Source organism: Pipistrellus kuhlii, unplaced genomic scaffold, assembly GCF_014108245.1.
Source record: "Pipistrellus kuhlii isolate mPipKuh1 unplaced genomic scaffold, mPipKuh1.p scaffold_m20_p_3, whole genome shotgun sequence".
In the NCBI taxonomy this organism is placed as follows: domain Eukaryota; kingdom Metazoa; phylum Chordata; class Mammalia; order Chiroptera; family Vespertilionidae; genus Pipistrellus; species Pipistrellus kuhlii.
This window is the reverse complement of record NW_023425529.1, coordinates 10,886,247-10,906,389: the sequence shown is the minus strand read 5'-3', so window position 1 is coordinate 10,906,389 and position 20,143 is coordinate 10,886,247. Positions and strand designations below refer to the sequence as shown.

The 20,143-nt window shown below is 39.9% G+C and overlaps 1 protein-coding gene across 5 annotated transcripts in view; it reads left to right on the top strand.

Moving 5' to 3' along the window:
- NR1H4 (nuclear receptor subfamily 1 group H member 4) overlaps positions 1-20,143 on the top strand; it is a 67,411-nt gene that overhangs the window by 25,785 nt on the left and 21,483 nt on the right. For 4 of the 5 annotated variants that reach the window (XM_045587616.1, XM_036457795.2, XM_045587615.1 and 1 more), the window contains 2 exons: positions 3,878-4,243; positions 18,051-18,203. In XM_045587616.1, the coding sequence (XP_045443572.1) occupies positions 3,878-4,243; positions 18,051-18,203 (519 nt within the window). The remainder of the gene's footprint in view (positions 1-3,877; positions 4,244-18,050; positions 18,204-20,143) is intronic. The other variant, XM_036457794.2, reaches the window with a different exon arrangement.

Genomic DNA, 20,143 nt, shown 5'->3' with positions numbered 1-20,143 from the left:
GATGTCTCAGACAACCCTGAACCCATCCACATGTTCCCTCAACTCTCATATTTTCATTCACGTAGAATTCTTGTAATAAGGAATTCAATTTCAAACTCCTTGGTAAACTGACTCCAAGAAAATACTCACAAATTCTAAATTATATATACATCCCTTTAAATTAAAGTGTTTCCCTTTAAATTATATTAATGTAGAAATTAAATTTCCTTTTCAGGAAGCACGCTCTAAACTTGACTTACTGCCTCTGCCCCCTCATGTCTTATGCTCTATCAGTTGTTTGTTTACTTGGTTTTATCTCAGTCTTTGACCTTCCCTTCACAACACACACACACACACACACACACACACACACACACCACACATACACACACACACACACACACACCACACACACACACACACACACACACACACACACCACACACACCACACACACACGATTGGCTGTGGCCTTTTCTGTTGTCTGTCTTACTGATTATTCTCAGAGCCTAGCTGAGTGTTTAGCAAATAATAAGTGTTCAAGATATATACATTAGTGAAAAAGCATCCTATAACTTATATAATCAAAACAGACTGATAAGTATGAACAATTACTAATGAACTATCATGAGAGTTGGGATTTTGCTAGGTTCCTTAGGAAACAGACATATCTTTTTATGGCACTCATCTTGTCAAAACTTTTCCCGCTAACTGTGATTTTATACTCAGACTACCTTAGGAGATTGCAAGGCTGGGGGATTAATAGCTCCATTTTACAGAAGAAATTGAGACAAAAATGTTAGGCAATACCTCAAGGTCTCACAGCAGCTCCAGGTCTCTCAGAAGTTGTTTCAGTGCCCCATTTTGAAATAAATTGGCTATGGTGTTTTTTTTTTTAAACTGTAAATTCTCTCTATATTTATTGTCTACTCTGTAGAGATTTGGTGGAGACACTGTGAAACACTAGACGTAGGTGTGCTTTGGGAATAGAGGTATTATTTATTAATAATGTGCACTGACCTCATATTCTTGCCTGTTCTGTTGTTTTCATGTAATAGAATTGATGTCTTTGTGAAAGCTTTCCATTTTAATTGAGATGATTCCAGAGATTGATATGATATTGATATGTTGATGTGATTTGTGTTGGGACTTCATTGTGTCTCTTGATTATTAAAAGATTTGTTTTGCTGGAATAATGCTCAGAGATTTGGAATTGTCATGTGAGGAGAAAAACTTGCATATTTCCTTGGACTTTACAGAATCCAGATTCTGACCTTAATTGATTGTTTGATCTCAAGCAAGTTGCTTAACCTTCCTGGAAATGTAGGTGGAAAGAAACTGGGGTTTGTGGGTGGGGATGTAGAGTTGATTAGGGGTAAGATGGTTTGGAGGATAAAATCTAGATATGAGGAACCTTTTTCTACCAAGGTTTGATAAATATTTCTGAATATTTGTAACGAATTATCAACATAAAAATTAGCCTGCTATATTTGGTTGAACATTTAATTAACTCACCCCTTTTGCCTTGGCAGGGCCAGACTAAATGATTTGTGGGCCTTATCTGGCTTGCAGGCCGAACGTACCCCACCCTTCTCTAAAGCATCACCCATCTGAAATTTTCCTAGAGAGAATAGTTCAGCATATGGGCGTTGAGGTCTGACTCCCAAAGTTCAAAGCTCAGCTACTTAGGTGGGTAGGAGTAAAGCTGCCTAAATTCCCTATACCACAGGCTAATGATTTGCAAGTGGGGTAATAATGTTACGTTCCTCATAGGATTTTGTGAGAAGGAAGTGATAGACAAGTTGCCTGACACTAGGAAGAACTCTCTGATAAAGTTTTCTAACAGCAATAGTAATAAGCACAACAGTAGCAACCATCTTTTGAGCACTATAAAGAGCATTCTTCATGCATAGATGCAGAGTTCCACAATCCCTAATTGATAATTCCAGATTCCAAACACTCTAAAAAATAAGCCTCCGCTCCCCGACCCCCAAGTGTGGCACAAACTTCTTTTGTGGCAAAACCTGACCTGAATGAACTGAGAGTATTTATGACCTTTATTTATTCTCTTAGTGTGAGCATATATACATTGCATTGTGGGAAATATTGCTGTTTGATTCTGGGTTCTGCCCCAGACCATTCTGTGAGAAATAGCACTGCATTGTGTTATAAGATTCAAACAACTCTGAATTTGAAGATACAGGTGACTCCAAGGGTTTCAGATGAGGAATTGTGGATCTGTATTATCTCAATCTTCAGCAACGCTTGATATAGATATTTTCATCAAAAGCCTACTGCTGTAAAAATGGAGGTTATCAATAGTTTAATTTACTCAGAGTCTCATTGTTCACAGAGATGGAGTAGGAATTTTGGTCTAAGGTTGCCTGACTACTTTGAAGAATCAGACCTACTTGTATACTCGCCTATCTTATTTATGTCCATAACATTTAAAAAAAGGTTTTGTATAATTTAAGTACTGCTATATTCTAAAGAGCCATAGTTTATGTTTCTAGAAAATAGAAGCATTTTCACAGCCTGGTAGCTTTCTGTTTCCTAGAGGTTTTATAGAAAGGGGCTCATTTCATAAGGGCAGGAGGAATAATTACGATTACTATTGTGATGGCAGCTATAATTTATCTAGCGCTTTATGTATGCACACATTTGCAACCTGCTTGCCTTTTGCATGCATTACCTTGTTGAATCCTTATGTCAACCGATTGAGGTAGGTGTTTTACTCTGTTTTATAAAGACAAAACCAAGACTTAAAGATGGTAAGTAAACTGTCAGCATACACAGATAGTAATAAAACAAAGCTAGGATTTGAACCCTGGTAAACTAATTTCAAGTACTGCATTCTCTTTTTTAAGCTTCTCCTTTGTTTTATAATTAAAGCAACACACATATATGGAAAAATTACAAATAGTAAAAAGATTGTGCAATCTCCCACCACAGAAAACAACCCAACCATCTCACTTCCCACAGTCGCCATCATCAGTTCCTTATGCACTCTGCAAAAAATAGCCTTACATACACACAGTGTTTTTTAACACTCATATAAATATACACAGCATTCTATAGCTTATTTTTTTCCATGAAGCACCATATTATAGAAACTTTTCCACATCTGCCCAATACAGATCTAAATGATTGTTTCACATCTACAAAGTATTTCAGTGTAGGAACATAATATAATTTGTTTAACCAGACTCCTATTGATGGATATTTAAATCATTTTAAATTTATGATGCTTGCAAACATTGCTGCAAATGAACACTTCACACAAACATTTCATCATTCAGATTAAATCCTGTCTTTGAGATGAATTTTCTAGCAGTGGATTGTTGTGCTAAAAGATTATTTGAGTTTTAGATGCTGAAAGATATGGACAGATTGTCCTCCAAGAATTTTGCTTTCTCAAGAGTGTGTATTATCAAACTTTTTAAATCCTTGAATATTTAAGGATGAACACTGATTGCAGTTTCTATTTAAAAATTTTTTTGGCAAGGAGGAGCACATTTTTATGTCTTTATAACACACTTGTGTTTTTATTTCTAAAAACTAACCATTTATGTCTTCTATCATTTGTCCATGGAAGGTTAAATGTTTTGCATGTTGAATGCTTTTTTTAAAAATCTTTTTTTGTGCCACATTGAGTATTACTGGTTTGTATGCACTCTTTACACATTATTTGTATGCTGTACACATTTTTCTGAGCTGAATTTGTAATTTAGTCCTTTAATTCTCTATGGTTTTATTTTATGTTAAAAAGGTTCATTTTTATGTAAATATTCCAGTTTTTTTTTAGAGCCCACACTCCTAAACATGCTGTATGCTTAACTGCCTCTTTGATTTATAGAGTGATCATGTTAATTCCAGTTTTATTGTCCCTTTTGCTCAGGCGTACTAACAGAGCCAACAACAGGTCCTCTGGGGCAGAATCTAGAAGTGGAACCATACTCACAATACAACAACATCCAGTTTCCTCAAGTTCAACCACAGATTTCCTCATCATCCTATTATTCCAGCCTGAATTTCTACCCCCAGCAGCCTGAAGAGTGGTACTCTCCTGGGATATATGAACTCAAGCCACTGCCCACCGAGACCCTCTACCAGGGAGAGACTGAGGTAGCTGAGATTCCTGTGACAAAGAAGGCTCGAATGGGCATGTCCGCGGGGAGAATCAAAGGAGATGAGCTCTGTGTTGTTTGTGGAGACAGAGCATCCGGATACCATTATAACGCGCTGACCTGTGAGGGGTGCAAAGGTAAGCATCTTTTGGTTGGCCGTATTCTCCTTGTTAAGGTTTTACTAAATATATTGGTTGTATAATCCCCTCAAACCGGATGGCTCCCTTTTACCAGATAACTTTCCATTTTCTCCTACCTCTTCCTATCTCCTCACCTGGGTTGTCATGTCATATACCTCTAGGAGAAGCCTGTTAAAATATGTAGCTTCGATGTGTCACCTGTTATCTCTTCACAACCTCACACATAGTTAAGAAATGCATGACTGTGGATTTTGTTTGTTTTTATTTATTTTTTAAAAATATGTTTTATTGATTTCTTTACAGAAAGGAAGGGAGAGGGATAGAGAGTTAGAAACATCGATGAGAGAGGAACGTTGACCAGCTGCCTCCTGCACACCTCCTACTGGGGATGTGTCCACAACCAGGTACATGCCCTTGACTGGGACGCTTCAGTTCACAGGCCGAAGCTCTATCCACTGAGCCAAAATGGTTTCGGCTTGCTGTTTTCTTTTAAAGATAAATTTGTACGTACCTCTTTAAGAATTAAGAATGAAGGAAGTACTAATAGCTTATTTCAACTGATATTTCCTTTAGCAGGAAATTTCTGTGAGATGCTGTGAGAGGTGGGACCAATGAAATTGCAATCCATTTTCAATGAATAAAATATGACACATGAAACATAAAAAATGATTCAACGTGTCGTCCTATGAGATTACTCTCCCAACAAGGTCACAGGTAGTAAGTTTGTAAAATTTCAGAAGAAAGGATAGAGGTTAACCCATTTACCTTTGCATTTCTTCATTCAACAAATATGGAATGCCTACCATGTGTTAGGCACTCTGCTAGCTTCCACGACATTGGAAGCTGGATAATAACTGCCCTTGAGCAGAATCTATTGAATGGTGTGCCAAAGTCAGATGCCAGTGATTGCCATAAAAACAAACAGCCACATAAAAGTGGCTCAAGGACGTTTCAAACCTTTGAAAGTTCACATGATCAGATTGTGTAAAAAAAAACTACATTAGGCACTTTGCTGTCATTAGGTTTTTAAAACATAAAGTGGTGTTTATGCCCCACATTTAAAAATTAAAACAGATCTAGACAGAAAACTTAAAACATCTCATTTATGGCCTTCAATATATCCTTATTCTTTTTGTGGAGAGTCAAGCTTGTACAGATGAAAAGAGAACTTGTAAACCCTTTGAAGGCATAGATGATGTCTTCAGCTCTATTACTTCCCATAACACCCAACACAGAGCCTGCTACACAGTAAGTGTGGAATGAACATTATTTGAATGACCCATGAAAATCCATGATCACCATTGGTACTTAGCATATATAACTCTACTTTGTAAAAATATTTTCAGGCTCTTTTATACTACTTAATTCTTTCAAACCTCCAAATGATAAGAGTAAATATTGCCCTTCAACCCCCATATTTGGTGACAATTTAAAATATATATATATATTTTATTGATTTTTCACAGAGAGGAAGAGAGAGGGATAGAGAGTTAGAAATGTCAATGAGAGAGAATCATCGACCAGCTGCCTCTTGCACATCCCCTACTGGGGATGTGCCCGCAACCAAGGTACATGCCCTTGACCGGAATCGAACCGGGACCTTTCAGTCCGCAGGCCGACGCTCTATCCACTGAGCCAAACCGGTGCTGGCTGGTGACAATTTTTTTCTTGAGTAGGCAGAGTTTTGGAGATGGAAATCTGATTTTGTGAGAGTTAAAAGAGAGTTGAAAATTGCTAAGAGAGTAGATCTTAAATGTTCTCACCACAGAAAAGAAATGGCATTGATGTGCCTGGATGGAGGTGTTAGCTAAGGCTATGGTGGGCATCATTCTGCAATAAGTAAGTGCATCAGTCAACATGTACAACATACACCTTCATAATGTTATATGTTTATTATATCTCAAAAAACACTGAAATTATAAAGAAAGAGATTATGAGTAAAGTAGGAAGGAGTAGCTAGTTTGGTTAGGAAAAATAAAATAGTTTCAAAATGACCAGCATGAAAGCTGGATTAAAAAAAAAAAAAATTCTAGCCCCGCCAGCAAAGCTCAGTAGTTTAGCGACCACCCATAAACCAGGAGGTCACGGTTTGATTCCTGGTCAGGGCACATGCCTAGGTTGTGGGCTTGATCCTCAATAGGGTGCCTGCAGTGGACAGCTGATCAGTGATTCTCTCTCATCATTGATGTTTCTCTCTCTTGCTTCCTTTTCCTTCCTCTCTCCGAAATCAATAAAAATATATTTAAAAATAATTTTAAAAAGCGTACACATTGGTTTGAGAAATCAATTGACCTACAAAAAAGAAAAAGAGCTTTATAGTAGCTCTAGTAAAAAAGTGGCTAGGTCTGCTTCTATAGAGGGAAAATGAGGATCTAAGGATGAAGCATATAGGATGGCATATTTGGGCATAATTCAAGAAATACTTTTCTTTTTTTATAAAGGAGAGAAACATTCTTTTAAAAAATATCCTCACTTAAGGATATGCTTTTATTTATTTATTTATTTATTTATTTATTTATTTATTTAGAGAGGAACATTAATTGGTTGCCTCCTGTACACTCCCTGACTGGGGATCAAACCCATAAACAAAGTATGTGCCCTGACTGGGAATTGAACTCCCAACTTTTTTGGTGTACAGGACAGTGCTCCAAACCCAGCCACCTAGCTGCATTCTTGAAGTGAGCTGTTTCTCATGTTGATTCAAATTGCTTTTTATTAAATTTCTCATGCATTTTTTTAATACAAAAAGATTTTATGCAACAAAAGAACAAAAAGAAGTTAATAAATTAAATACAAACAAAACTATAAAATAATAGATGGTTTATACTATGTGGTTTTGTTGTTCAAAATGTTACTAAAACAAAAGTTCTGCCTAGCCAGTGTGGCTCAGTGGTTGAGCATTGACCTATGAACCAGGGGTCCCGGGTTCTATTCCCAGTCAGGGCATATGCCTGGGTTGCGGGCTGGATCCCTAGTGTGGGATGTGTAGGAGCAACTGATCAGTGATTCTCTCTCATCACTGATGTTTCTATCCCTCTCTCCCTTTCCCTTTCTATCAATTATATCTATATCTATATCTATATCTATATCTATATCTATATCTACATAATTGATATATAGATATATAATTATATATGTATTTTTTAAATAAAGCACAGGTTCTTTGAGTGTGGTATGCCTATGCCGCAGGTCATGTGAGGCTTCACTTCCCTGCTGCAAGTCTTTGTTCAAAAGACTGATTCTTCCAAATTGTGGTTCATCTAGGGCCCAATCTGGCTACCCCTTAGCTGAGGACATCCCATGCATATTTCCACTTTCTCCAAGATTTTGACAAATAAACCATGCCTCTTGCTGTTAATAAAATCATGGACACAAACAAAAATGAGGGCTTTTAGTTTGAATGGCAATATAAGATGATCATAGGGATGATCCAGAGAATGCTATTATTAATTTTTAAAGACATTCAGAAAATAAAACTATAAAATAAATTTATTATGTGCAAAGGACTTTAAAAAAAAAAGCCTGGTACATAGCCCCCAATCAAATAAATGCCTATTGTTATTATTGTTATGGTCTTAGACACTATTAACATTGATTATACTGGCAGTGTGACTATTTTTGTTTATCTTGATAAAGGTTGATGCCCAGTTGACTTATTTCCAAAAGCCTGTCCACCTTGTCTGTGCGAACCAGAGCTACTCAAAATGTGGTCCCTGGTCCAGAAGTACCAGTTCAGTATCACTTGGGAAGTTGTGGGAAATGCAAATCTGAGGACCTTGCCCCAGACCTACTGACTCAGAATTTCTGGGAATTCTGTGACTAGCAAGCCCTCCTTGCTAAAGTTTGAGAACTGCTGACGTAAATCACACCTAAAAGGCACCCGAATTAACTCATCTGGCCAAGCAGCTTGGTTGTGCATTGCCATTGTGAAATTCTCAAAGGTGGGGATGCTGCTCTCCAGGCATCCAAAGGAAAGTTCAACGGATAACTGAAAACACACAAAGTCTAACCAAGTCGTAGTTTCTGCTTGGAAAAAAATAGAAGAGAACATGCATTCTGAAAATCTGACTCCAAAGAAAAATTCCATTATAAATTGAACCGACAGATTTTAGTGCCAATGACATGCCAGTGCTATAGACACTTTCTCAGGTTCTTACTGCAACTGTGGAAAGTAGAAATAAGCATATCGTTTCAAAAAGAAATTGAGATTTAGAGGCTGGTGCTAATAGCTTATGTTATGTATTTACTGTACTTCAGTAGTAAAAGTGCTAATACCTTATCTCCATTTTATAAATGAAGAAAGTGAGGCACAACTTAAGGCTTCTCAATTAATACAGGGCGGAGCTTCAAATCTACAGCTTATAGCTCTAATTCCAGAGCCTCTATGAGTGACCACTGGGTGATAGTGCATTTTATGGCTTGCCCACTAAGTGATCATTCTACTCTTTACACTATTTATTCAAGGCTAATATTGACTAATTCAGTGGCCAAAGGAAGAAAATCAAGAGCTCACTTAGGTGTTAAGGTATTGGTATTACCCAGGCCAAAGATGAAAGTCTCTTTGTCAGTAACCTGGGTTGGCTCACCTCTTTCCAGGTGAGGGCTGTAGTGAAACCTGGTCCTCCTGAGGAGAACTCAGGGGTGTGGCAGGGTGAATAGTGTGAGACCAGTGTGCTGAGGATAAACCTAAGAAACACTGACTCTAAAGGCAGGCGAGGGAGGAGATGCCCATAAAGGATTTAGAATAGAAATCTACCTTCTATAGATAGAATAGGAAATGAATGGAATGAAATTGAATGGAATGGAATGGAATGGAACAGAACTGAACGGAATGGAATGCAGTGGAATGGAACGGAACGGAATGGAATGGAATGGAATGGGAGGCTACAAGAGAAGTTCAGGGTCATAGAGAGAAGGAAAGGGACTGAAAAGTGGTCAGAAGAGCCCAATGCTTGGGGGAATTCAGGAAGAAAAAGTTGGATCTGTAAATAGATACAGTTTTAAGAGCAGAGAAAGAAGGCAGAGCTTTTTCATTGATTTTGATTTGAGACTTTGCCCCCCTGTTGTCAGTCAAAGGACCAGAGTGCAAATAAGGACATGACGTGGAGCCAGCCAGAGCCCATGGTGTACTCCGGGGGGTGGCCATTTTTTTTCTGTAGGGACAGGTAGTAAATTTTGTAGGCTTTGCACCACAGTGGTCTCTTTTGCAATTATGCAACTCTGCAAACACGGCCATGCAAAAAATGGGGCATGGCTTTGGCTTTACTTAGCTGACAAAAAATAGGCAGAAACAATTTAAAAACACACAGACAAACACAGGGATTTGGCCCATGGACCTAGCAGTGACTTGCTGACCCCTTTTAGACCAATGATCTCGAGGGCCAGTGTCAGAATGAACAGGAGGCTGTGCAGTAAGAGTACAGCACTCAGGACCTGTGCACAAGAAATGTAACCTTCTTTGTATAATTGGCTTTAATGCAGTTTCAAGCCCTGGTGAAAACTTCATTTTGTTTAATTCAGGATTATTCTAAACCCCACCTCTATTCTCCCCCTCCACTCTCCCCCTTCCCCCCCAAAATCACTTTTCTGGGTTTTATCTAAGTTCCAGGATTATGTAGCTGTTTGGAGGGACTGGGCGTTGGGTGGGGAGAGTCTCCCTCTGTGCTGTTAACACATCTGGCCTCTGTTGGGGCTGTGCTAATTGGTCTTCAGTCATCCATGGGAAAGCTCTCTAAGGCTTCATCCAGGGGTCCTGGGCACACCCCTCCTTCCTGTCTGGCCCGCCTGCTTCCCTGGAGTGGGTTCCTGATGCTGCCCCAGGGGTGCAGGAATGCCTGAATGCCCAGAGATCCCATGCAGCCACTCCACCTGCCTCTATGCCATGCTGGGTGCAGGGACCCCTGGGGGTCTCCCGAGGCTCCACAGGAAAGAACACAGATTTCCTCTGCCCTAGGATTCCGGAATGACGTGGAGTTTATATAATCTTTCCCACACCCATCCCACGGCTCAGTCTGGGCACGGATGGCGAGAGGAACAGCGCTCAGGGCCTTCTCAGATGCTCAAACATGTTTCAGTTCTTTTCCTTTTTGGTTGTCTGCCTCTCCCAACTTGGGCACGTTTAGACTCTGGGATCTTGAAGCTTAGGTTTTGGCGACTGAAAGCCAAAGGTTAAGGCTTCTTTGTGCTTTGTATATGTTCTCTTGAGAAAACAAATTAAAAATGTCTTTGCTTAGTGAGAGGGCAGGAGATGCCCAGAACAGGGCAACACAGGAGTGAAAGAACCAATGCCCCCTGCCAGGCAGCTTAACGGCTGAGCCAACCTTGCCTTCCTACCCCACACCTTTGGGATATCTGCACTGTGAGATGCAAAACTAATTTCACTCCAGGATTTCCCACCAAAGGGAGCATGGACCGTGGGGTTTGGCAGGCACGTGTTGAATCTAGGCTCTGTATGTCTAGAGCCAGTAAGTAAGGTACTTCACATGTCAATCAGTGTTCAGTGAAATAAAACAGGAACCCAAGTGTTAAGGAGAAGTTGGAAGGGCAGAGAAGGTTCTGTGCTGGGCCTCAGGACACTCAGAGCCACACGGTGGAAAGGCAGTTGTTCAAGAAGACGGGGAATTAGGAAGCTGGCACAGAACTGATGCCCAGAGGATCAGGATGCTGCCTTCACCACAATTACTGGCTCCAGAGCCATGGCTTGCCTGCCAAATCTGTACATACAATTGGTATCTTGCCTCTCAACACCCTAGAAGCCAGCAACTGGAACCCGGGGTGCTGACACAGCACAGCTCCACCCTCCTGTGTGCCAGCAGAAACAAGAGAAGCAACAGCACAGCTCTTGCTTCACTTCCAATTTCCAAATGTCTTACAAGGGCACCTGTTTGGCAGAAGGTAAAGAATATCTGCGTGTTAGCTGCAAGGGAGTCTGGGAGTAATTGGGTTCCTTGGTGCACTCCAGATGGGTATCCAGCTAGCCAATCCTTAATTTGCAAAATATTTAACTTCTCTGAGTCTCCAACCTGCAAAACAGGGATCATATCTATTTCACAGGGTCATTTTGAGGATTAGGTTAAGCTTTTACATGTGAGATCCTGGCCACTCTCTGCCTTGGGACTTCACTGTAGATGTGTCAAACCTGTGTCACACACACACACACACACACACACACACGAAAAATTTTTAAAACTTGGAAAGGAAACCAAGTTCATGTTTAAACTTCCTGACTTCACTGGTCTCTATATCTGTTTCTATTAGAAATATTTTAATTTTTCCAAGTATTTTATTTCTTGTAGACATTTATGGCATCAATGAGAGAAAAAATTATGATTTTTAAAAAAAAGTAACTGCAGAACACAAGCATATTGCACAATGACAATGACTGCCATTTGCTCAGCAATAGATTAAATCTAGAGCTTTCTTTCGCCTTCAGTTATCAGTGAGATATGCTAATGTCTGAATGAATTGTGCTTCAAACTTCAAACCTCAACTACAAAACTGATCTGCGGCTGACTGGCAGTTTCAAATGGTCGCATTTTCAAATAGGTCGCTGTCAGTCACATTCTTCTCACAGAGAGAAGGGAGAATTCGTAAGAGGCATTGTGTGAATAAACGGGTGACCTGTTGTCCTTCTGAACACTTTTAATAGAAGATAGTGAACCAGCATTAGACTTCGTTCTAAAGGTTTAGAAAAGATTCCAGAATCGTTGAAACCATTGTAGTGGGTAGAAAAGAGTGTTTTCAGTAGCTCTTTTGTTTATGGATCAGGGCTGAGGTGCCTTGCCTCACATTTTATAGGATTCTATAAAATTTAATACTAGCAATGGTCCTCATGATCTCTGTAGATCAAATGATCTAAGAGTGTGATGCCAGGGGTGGTGTTTAAACTGTTTCACTGATATTGGAAGCCTTTTGTCACATGTTATAAAAATCACAAAAAAGTGGGATTCTGAAAGCAGTCAGCCTAGATAGATTCCAACCCAGCTCATTTCTCTCCCAGCTGTTCCAAGTTACTTAACATCACTGGACTTCATATATCTCACCTGCAAAATGAGGATGGTAATAAAGAGGACAAGAATGAGAGTGAGATGATGATGATGGCAGTGGCAGCAGTGGTGGTGATGGAGGAGGAGGAAGTAAAGGAGGAGGGGGAGGAGGAATTAGGGGAAAGAAAGGTAGATAACATGTCAAGTGAATATTATGGGCAGGCTTTATCTGGGGCCTTTAGATGTACTAACTCATTTACTCTTCAGGACAACCCTTTGAGGTTGGTATCTAGGGGTTGTCAGGAGTATCGTTGGTTTCTCAAAGTACAAGGTTAGATTACTGATTTTAGATTTTTCTGTTTGTTTTTTTTTTGTTGTTTTTTTTAAGATAAGTTAAAGTGTGTAAAGCAATTGACCTGGTACTTGCCAATAGTAAACCCTCAATAAATGTCTGCTGTTATTACTATTATTATTGGGTTCTTGTAAAAAAATAGATATGGTTTTTAAAACATCTGTCTTTATATCTGGAACAATTGAGTGCTCAGTGAGCATTGGCTATTGTTATCTTATTGATGAATTATTTCATCATTGTTATTTTTCTGTTTATCCAGCCTCCCTAATTAGGAGCATATACTATCTTCAAAACTATGTCTCTTTCTAGAAACTAAGCCCCCAACTCCCAAGAGTTTGCCTAGCTGGGAATCTAAATGGAATCTTAAAAATCATGCAAAGCCAAGCTCATGCAGAGTATCATTACCTCTCCCCTCATCCCCCCAAGTAGGGGTGAGGGTATCAGTGGATTTTCTTTGAGAAGAACAACTAGGAAGCATGAGGACATGTATGGGGAGGAAGTGTTTTACTTTATATCCTTTCGTATCTGTTGATTTTTGAACCACAGAAAAGAATGAACTCTTCAAAAAAATGGTAAGATAATTTTAATAGAGACAAGCGATGTAAAGAATGCAAAAAAGACAATGAGAAAGATGAGTGGACCTCCTGAAGGATACTGCTATAAAGTGGTCACACGTGAGCTGAAATGAAGGATATGAGAGTTCTGTCATTATTATTATTATTATCATTATTATTTACAATTATGACAATACCTTTTATTCTGAGCCTGAATGGAAGATTATATATTTCTTGGCCATCGAAAATCATTAGGCCAAATAATCAAACCAAGCTTTTAAAAAAATTGTAAAAATTTATTATGTTCATTAGGCCAAATAATCAAACCAAGCTTTTAAAAAAATTGTAAAAATTTATTATGTTCATAAAATGAGGTAGACTGTACTTCTTTCCAAGTTCTGTGGTTGAGCTGATGAATAAGTTGAGCTTTCAAAAAATTCTTATATGAAATATAAAAACAACAACAACATTATCCTGTAGCTAATGTCGGTCAACTTATCAATAGGGTACTTTCCAATGGCTTAGGCTTTGAGCCTGCCCTTTCTATTAATAGGTGAGGGCAAAAGGAGAAACAGACTCAGAGCTGCCTGCAGGGCAAACTCCCACAGAGCAATTCCTAAATGATTGGAGAAAGAAGAGTGATCTCATTCATTGAGAAGCCTCTGAGAGTCCCTGCTTACCTTTCTGAAGATGCTGTTTGGGTTTAGCAGCCTGCTTTTAGTGACCAGGATGGAGGACAGATGTGCTGTTGGGTGGCATGTTCTGGTCTTTGTCTTCTGGGCAAGGGGGACTTCTCATTCCTCCTGGCCGTTGCCCACCTCCTCTGGCTTAGAGTCATTGCTTGAGACTGCGTGCAAATACGACTGCTACCCAAGGTTTAGCACAGGAGTTGGTTGACTTTTACTGTAAGGGGCCTGCATTCTAAGCTTTGTAAATATTAGGTCTGTGTCTCAACTATTTGACTCTACCATTATAGTGCAAAAGCTGACATCAGGTAAATGAATGGGTGTGGCTGTGATCTAATATACTTTATTTGTAGATACTGAAATGTGAGTGTTATATAACTTTTAAATATCACAAAATAGCCTTATTTTTTTTTTTCGACCATGAAAAACAGGGATCATTCCTGTGTTGTGGGCTATACAAAAATAGGTGTGTGTGGGTTTTTTGGGAGGGTGGAGACTTGGAGAATTTGCCCTGCATAAATTAGCCAACCGTTGGCTTAGCACAGTTCTCCCTAAGAATGCCTTAAGGCTGTCCGAATCTCCTTGAATCTGAACTTGCACCTACCCCATTACTCCTACACCTGCATTTTTATGTACCTGTTGTGGGCCACGTTTCTTCAGAAATTTACTATTTTTGATCTTTCAGAGATTCACCAACATTTTTGCTACATTGATGGAGCTTCATTCACACTCTTTTCTAAACTATGCTGTTTTAATGAACTTTTCTCTCATTTTGTGGCAAATATTATGTTTTCGTGGTTCATTTTGGCAGAAGGGATTACAGGAGCTTGATAAATGTCCTTTGAGTATTAAGTTGTGTAAACAGTTATCTGGTTATGCCTGATATCAGGCAACTTATGAAAATAATTCAAAGTCAGTCCTTTTTAAGCCATTTAATTAAAAAATCAATAGAAACTGTAGTTGGCAAAACTAAGTGTTAGAGGGCGCCCTTGCTTTCTGGTAGTGGCGGGGAGCTGATGGCCAGGGCCTGATGGAATGGGGTGAACCACGCTCTCGGGAGGCAGGGGAGCAGAGCTGGAGCCGTGGCCAGTACAATGGTAGCGGTTGGACTGACTATTGCTGCTGCAGGATGCACAGGCCGTTATATTTTGCAAGCCATGAAGCATATGGAGCCTCAAGTAAAAGAAATTTTTCAAAGTCTACCAAAGTCTGCCTTCAGTGGTGGCTATTACAGAGGTGGGTTTGAACCCAAAATGACAGAATGAAAAGCAGCATTAATACTAGATGTAAGCCCTATTGCCAATAAAGGAAAAAGAAGAGGTGCTCATGAGAGGGCAGGGCGGGGCGAGGATGAGCTCCCGACTCCACCCCACAGGGCAGAGTTATCCCTAGCTCTTACCCAACCAATCAGGGTTAGCTGAGGCAGTGACATCACTACCGACCGGAGTAAAACCCCTGGACTGGGTGAAATTCGCTCTCTCTTCCGCCATGCTGCCGGCGTGAGTGGGAGGAGCCCATGCTAGCATGGAGAAGGCTCTTTTGTTTATTGCATCGGACTCGGCTCCCTGGTGGTCCTTGGGGATCATCAAGTCTGGGCATAACACTCACTGATGAATTATGCTTTTAAATCACCCAGACAAGGGAGAGCCTCCTTATATAGCAGTCAAAATCAATGATTTACTAGACCAGTGGTCAGCAAACTCATTAGTCAACGGAGACAAATATCAATAGTGCGATTGAAATTTCTTTTGAGAGCCAAATTTTTTAAACTTAAACTTCTTCTAACACCACTTCTTCAAAATAGAATCGCCCAGGTCATGGTATTTTGTGGAAGAACCACATTCAAGGGGCCAAAGAGCCGCATATGGCTTGAGAGCCGCAGTTTGCTGACCATGACACTAGTGTAATAGACTCTATATCTTAGGATTGTTATGAGTATTATATGCATCAGCATTTGCAAAGTGTTTAGAAAATTAATCCTATGTAAGGTAATGGGGGGATGGAGGGAACTTTTTACCCTCCATTGTGCTGAGACATATCTAATAGCTAACTGGGCCATAAAGCTCACTAGTTGCTCGGCTTTGTGTTTGTTGCTGTTTCCCAAAATGTGGAGACCTTTAAAGTTTTAAACAACCATAGTTTCCAAGTGATGGGTAGCCTACTGTCAGTTACTGAAGTCTGGCTTGTGCATGTGTGTTTGTGTGCCCACGTGTGTGCACATGCTCACGTATGAGTTGACAGTATGGTGTGGTATGTGGGTTCCATGCGTATAAAGGAGAAAAGCAGAATGTGCAATATTCTGCACATTTGAGGGACCCATTTTACCATCTTAAAGCTGGCTTCCTGCCAGCCCCATTGTGCAATACCAGCCCTGTCTACTCCTCTTTTGTTACCAAGGGCCTCTGTTCCTCAGTGAATTTCCTTTCCATTCATTTTCAAATGACTTCTCTGACATGGGCATTGTTGAATATGCACAAGATAGAATCAGAGATATGTGTATGGATAGATTTGCATAAGTATAAAAATAGTATATGCACTTTTATTTAAGTGATGTAGTGATAATATAATATTGCCACCTCAGAGTGAAAGCTAATCAATTCAGCTATTGAGATGATAATGATTTTCTGAGTAATATCGGAGCAAAAAACCTGCAGATTTTTCCTAGCCACTGTTCCCTTGACTCTTGGAGTAAGGAGTCTTATTTCTGTTAACTATTGAGCTATCAGTATCTGACTGTATGAAATGGAATTATTCTTGGCAGGAGCTGAAGATTAATATTGATAGAAAGACTGACTCAGATGGGCTAAGGTTGTCACTGAGCTCAATGATCTGGAATCAGGAAAATAATTTTTTTTTTTTTTTTTTGCCTGTAATCTCTTTTAAAATGCATACGTTGGTGTTTGTACTCCTAGTATCAACTTTGATCTGAAGCACAGACTCACAGACTTTTTATATTTTTATTTTTTATATACGCTCCGTGGTTGAATTTGACAGTTAGGAAAATGGTAACATCTTTTCTACTGCAAGTTTTGCCAACCAACAAATTCACAAGCAAGTCTAGTACTCCTTTAGCCTTGACATCTCTCACTCTTCCTTCAGCCCCTGGTTCACACTGAGTTAGTCACCAAGGTATGATTGTTCTGCTATTGCCTCCTCCCTGTTCTCACTGCCTCCCACGTTAAGTCCAGGCCTGATCACCTCTTGGCTGGTCACAGTCTCCTGTCTCTAGTCTCCCTGTTCACCTTTCTTTCCAACATGCACGTTAGGTCATACCCTCCCCTGCCAAACCCAAAACCCTGTAATGGTTTCTCTTTCTCCGCAATAATGACTCAACTCAAGACTTAGCTCAACACTCGCCTCTGAGTCTGACTTCTTCCCCCAGATCCAACCATTCCCTCTGCCTCCTCTGCCCCAGCACAGCCCAGGAAGGCTTAATTTTACTTATTTGATTATTTGCATGGCTTGGCCCTCAGCCAACCTGAGAACCACAGTTCTCAACCTTCCTAATGCTGTGACCCTTTAATACAGTCCTCGTGCTGTGGTGATCCCCAACCATAAAATTAATTTTGTTGCTACTTCATAACTGTCATTTTGCTACTGTTAATAAATCTTAATGTAAATAACGGTGTTTTCCGATGGTCTTAGGTGACCCACAGGTTGAGAACCACTGCTGTAAAGCCTAAGACCATCGGAAAATACAGATATTTACATTACAATTCATTAACAGTAGCAAAATGACAGTTATGAAGTAGCAACAAAAATAATTTTATGGTTGGGGGTCACCATAGCATGAGGAACTGTATTAAAGGGTCACGACATTAGAAAGATTGGGAACCACTGCTGTAGATGCTAAGAGGGCAGGGATGACTTACCTACCTTTGAACCACTAGCACTTAGAATAAGTACACTGGCCCATAATTGACCCCCCATGAAGATATAATGAACATAATTTATCTTAAAAAGGAACTGAGGGTTGTTTATTTTTCCTTAGAAAGGCTATCAGGGAAACATGTCTTTATTTTTTGAGAGATGAATTAAAAACAGCAGCTTTCTGGGTGAGGCAGTACAATTGAAAGCACTTTGTCAACAGTGCACACAAGGATTACCTGGTGGCTGCTGCTCTCCAGGGGTCCAGGAGAAAATTCTTGGGCATCTCAGTCCAAATGTGTTTTTTCTGAGCAGACGGTGTGAGGAGTCTTTTCACTCCTGTCTGTGTTTCTGCCACAGGTTTCTTCAGGAGAAGCATCACCAAAAATGCCGTGTACAAGTGTAAAAACGGAGGCAACTGTGTGATGGACATGTACATGCGAAGGAAGTGCCAGGAGTGTCGACTAAGGAAATGCAAAGAGATGGGAATGTTGGCTGAATGTATGTATAGAGGTATTCGCATCAAGCAATTAAATTCCACTAAATATCTCTTAAGAAGGCAGAAGCCAGGTAACGCGTCTAATTAGAATGGTTCTTCACACATCAAAGAAGGGACTTACTAAGCCATATAAGTTCTTGGAAAGGATCATTAACCACTAAATCACATGTGTCAAACACAAGGCCCTCGGGCCAAATCCGTCCCGCCAGGCCTTGCAATGTGGCCCGCACCGCGCTGTCATCACTGCACTCCGCTGCGTTTCCATCACAATGACAGTTTATGACTGTTCAGTAAACCATTCGGCCCGCGATTTAGGCTGGATGTTAGATTTTGGCCCCTTCTCTGATTGAGTTCGACACCCCTACACTAAATTGTCCAAACTGTCAGCTAAAGAGCATTTAATTCACCTGGAAAAAAAACAGCTGTGTTTTGTTGTTCATTGTTGCAATGAGACATGGAGCTGAGTGGCAATATTTTTAATAACTTATAAAGAATGACAGTCTAAAAGTTTCCTTCAAATTCAATTTGATATCTTTTTAAATTTTTGTTTCATTAGCATAAGAATTCACAGTTGTGGGGAAAATTAAGAAGAAGGTCTAACTGCCACTGAATTGCCACCGTCGAGTTTTAAATCAAGTTATTTTATTAAGAATCTTTTTTTTTTCTTTTTTTTTTTTGTTGCAGCTCTGAACCAATTTGTATAGATTTACACAGGAAATTAACTCCCCCAAGTTTTAATATCATTTGGCCCTTCCATCTGATAAGAAAAAAAAAAAGACAGTGTATTCACTCCTGGCTTTGTGAGGAACCGTAATCTCCATCAGCATTGGGAATGCATGCCGGGCTATAACATATTCATTTTTCATTCTGCAAATCCTGCAGACCGCGCAGACTCGGAGATAGGCCCTGTTCCCCTCCAAACACAAGGAGACAAACAGATGTCACCACGGGGATGATCACAGTCAGGGAGGGAATGCCACATGAAAGAAAAGCCTTTGGAAGGCGATTCCAGGGCTATTATTCCCAAACCATGCAGGCCACTGGGATGGACCCAGACAAAGAATGCACGCAGGAGGCGGAAAATAGGTCAGTGTAAATGATGCCAGGCCGGGAGGATGAAAGTTTCATGGCGGCCGATCACAATCGCCTCTCCGCGTGTATGAAACAGGAGACTGCAGGAGGGGCGGCCGCTGGAACCCGATCCTGCCATGGAAACATTTGCCTCGATACCAGGCGGTTCATGTGGCTCATCACTTAAACATGACCTTGTCCCCACTGGAGCTCCGGGGACATTTTTCATGACGCCACCTGGAATAGAAGAGGCTATACTATTATTTACGCACATAGACTTGACGAGGAACAGGTGCAAAGCTTTCACAGGATCCTATAAACCGAATTCCCCGGACAAGGAAATTCCTGGGATTTCATTTCCTTCACATTGAGAGAATGAGGAAGTTAAATAGGAATGTGGAAGAGAAGTCTATGTTATTTTTTATAGCCCTGCTTAGTATAAATTAATGATGATAGTATATGATTATTCAAATGAAAATGTCTAGGTCCCCTGGAGTTATTTTCATCTTTAACTATGTTCTCAACCATCTCTACAGTTCTGAAAATGAACAAGATTGGAATTTTTTTTCTAAAGGATCTTGGCATTTGTTTGATTCATGTTTACTTATATGCTTAATGTGAAATTGATTACATGCCTTATGGTGCAGTTATACTATTAATATTCTGTCTTGAAATAATAACTTTCAAAGTTCCCTAGGACAGGAACAGGGAGTGTCATTCTTCATTGTATGGATCAAAAACCTTGCATTTGTACAATGCTTTGCATTACATCCTGTATATAAAGCTCAATTTTTTTTTAACATGACATAACATTGAATATCCACAAAACCATGCGAGGTAGATATTATTCCTATTTTACAAATAAAGAAGCTGAGACTCACAG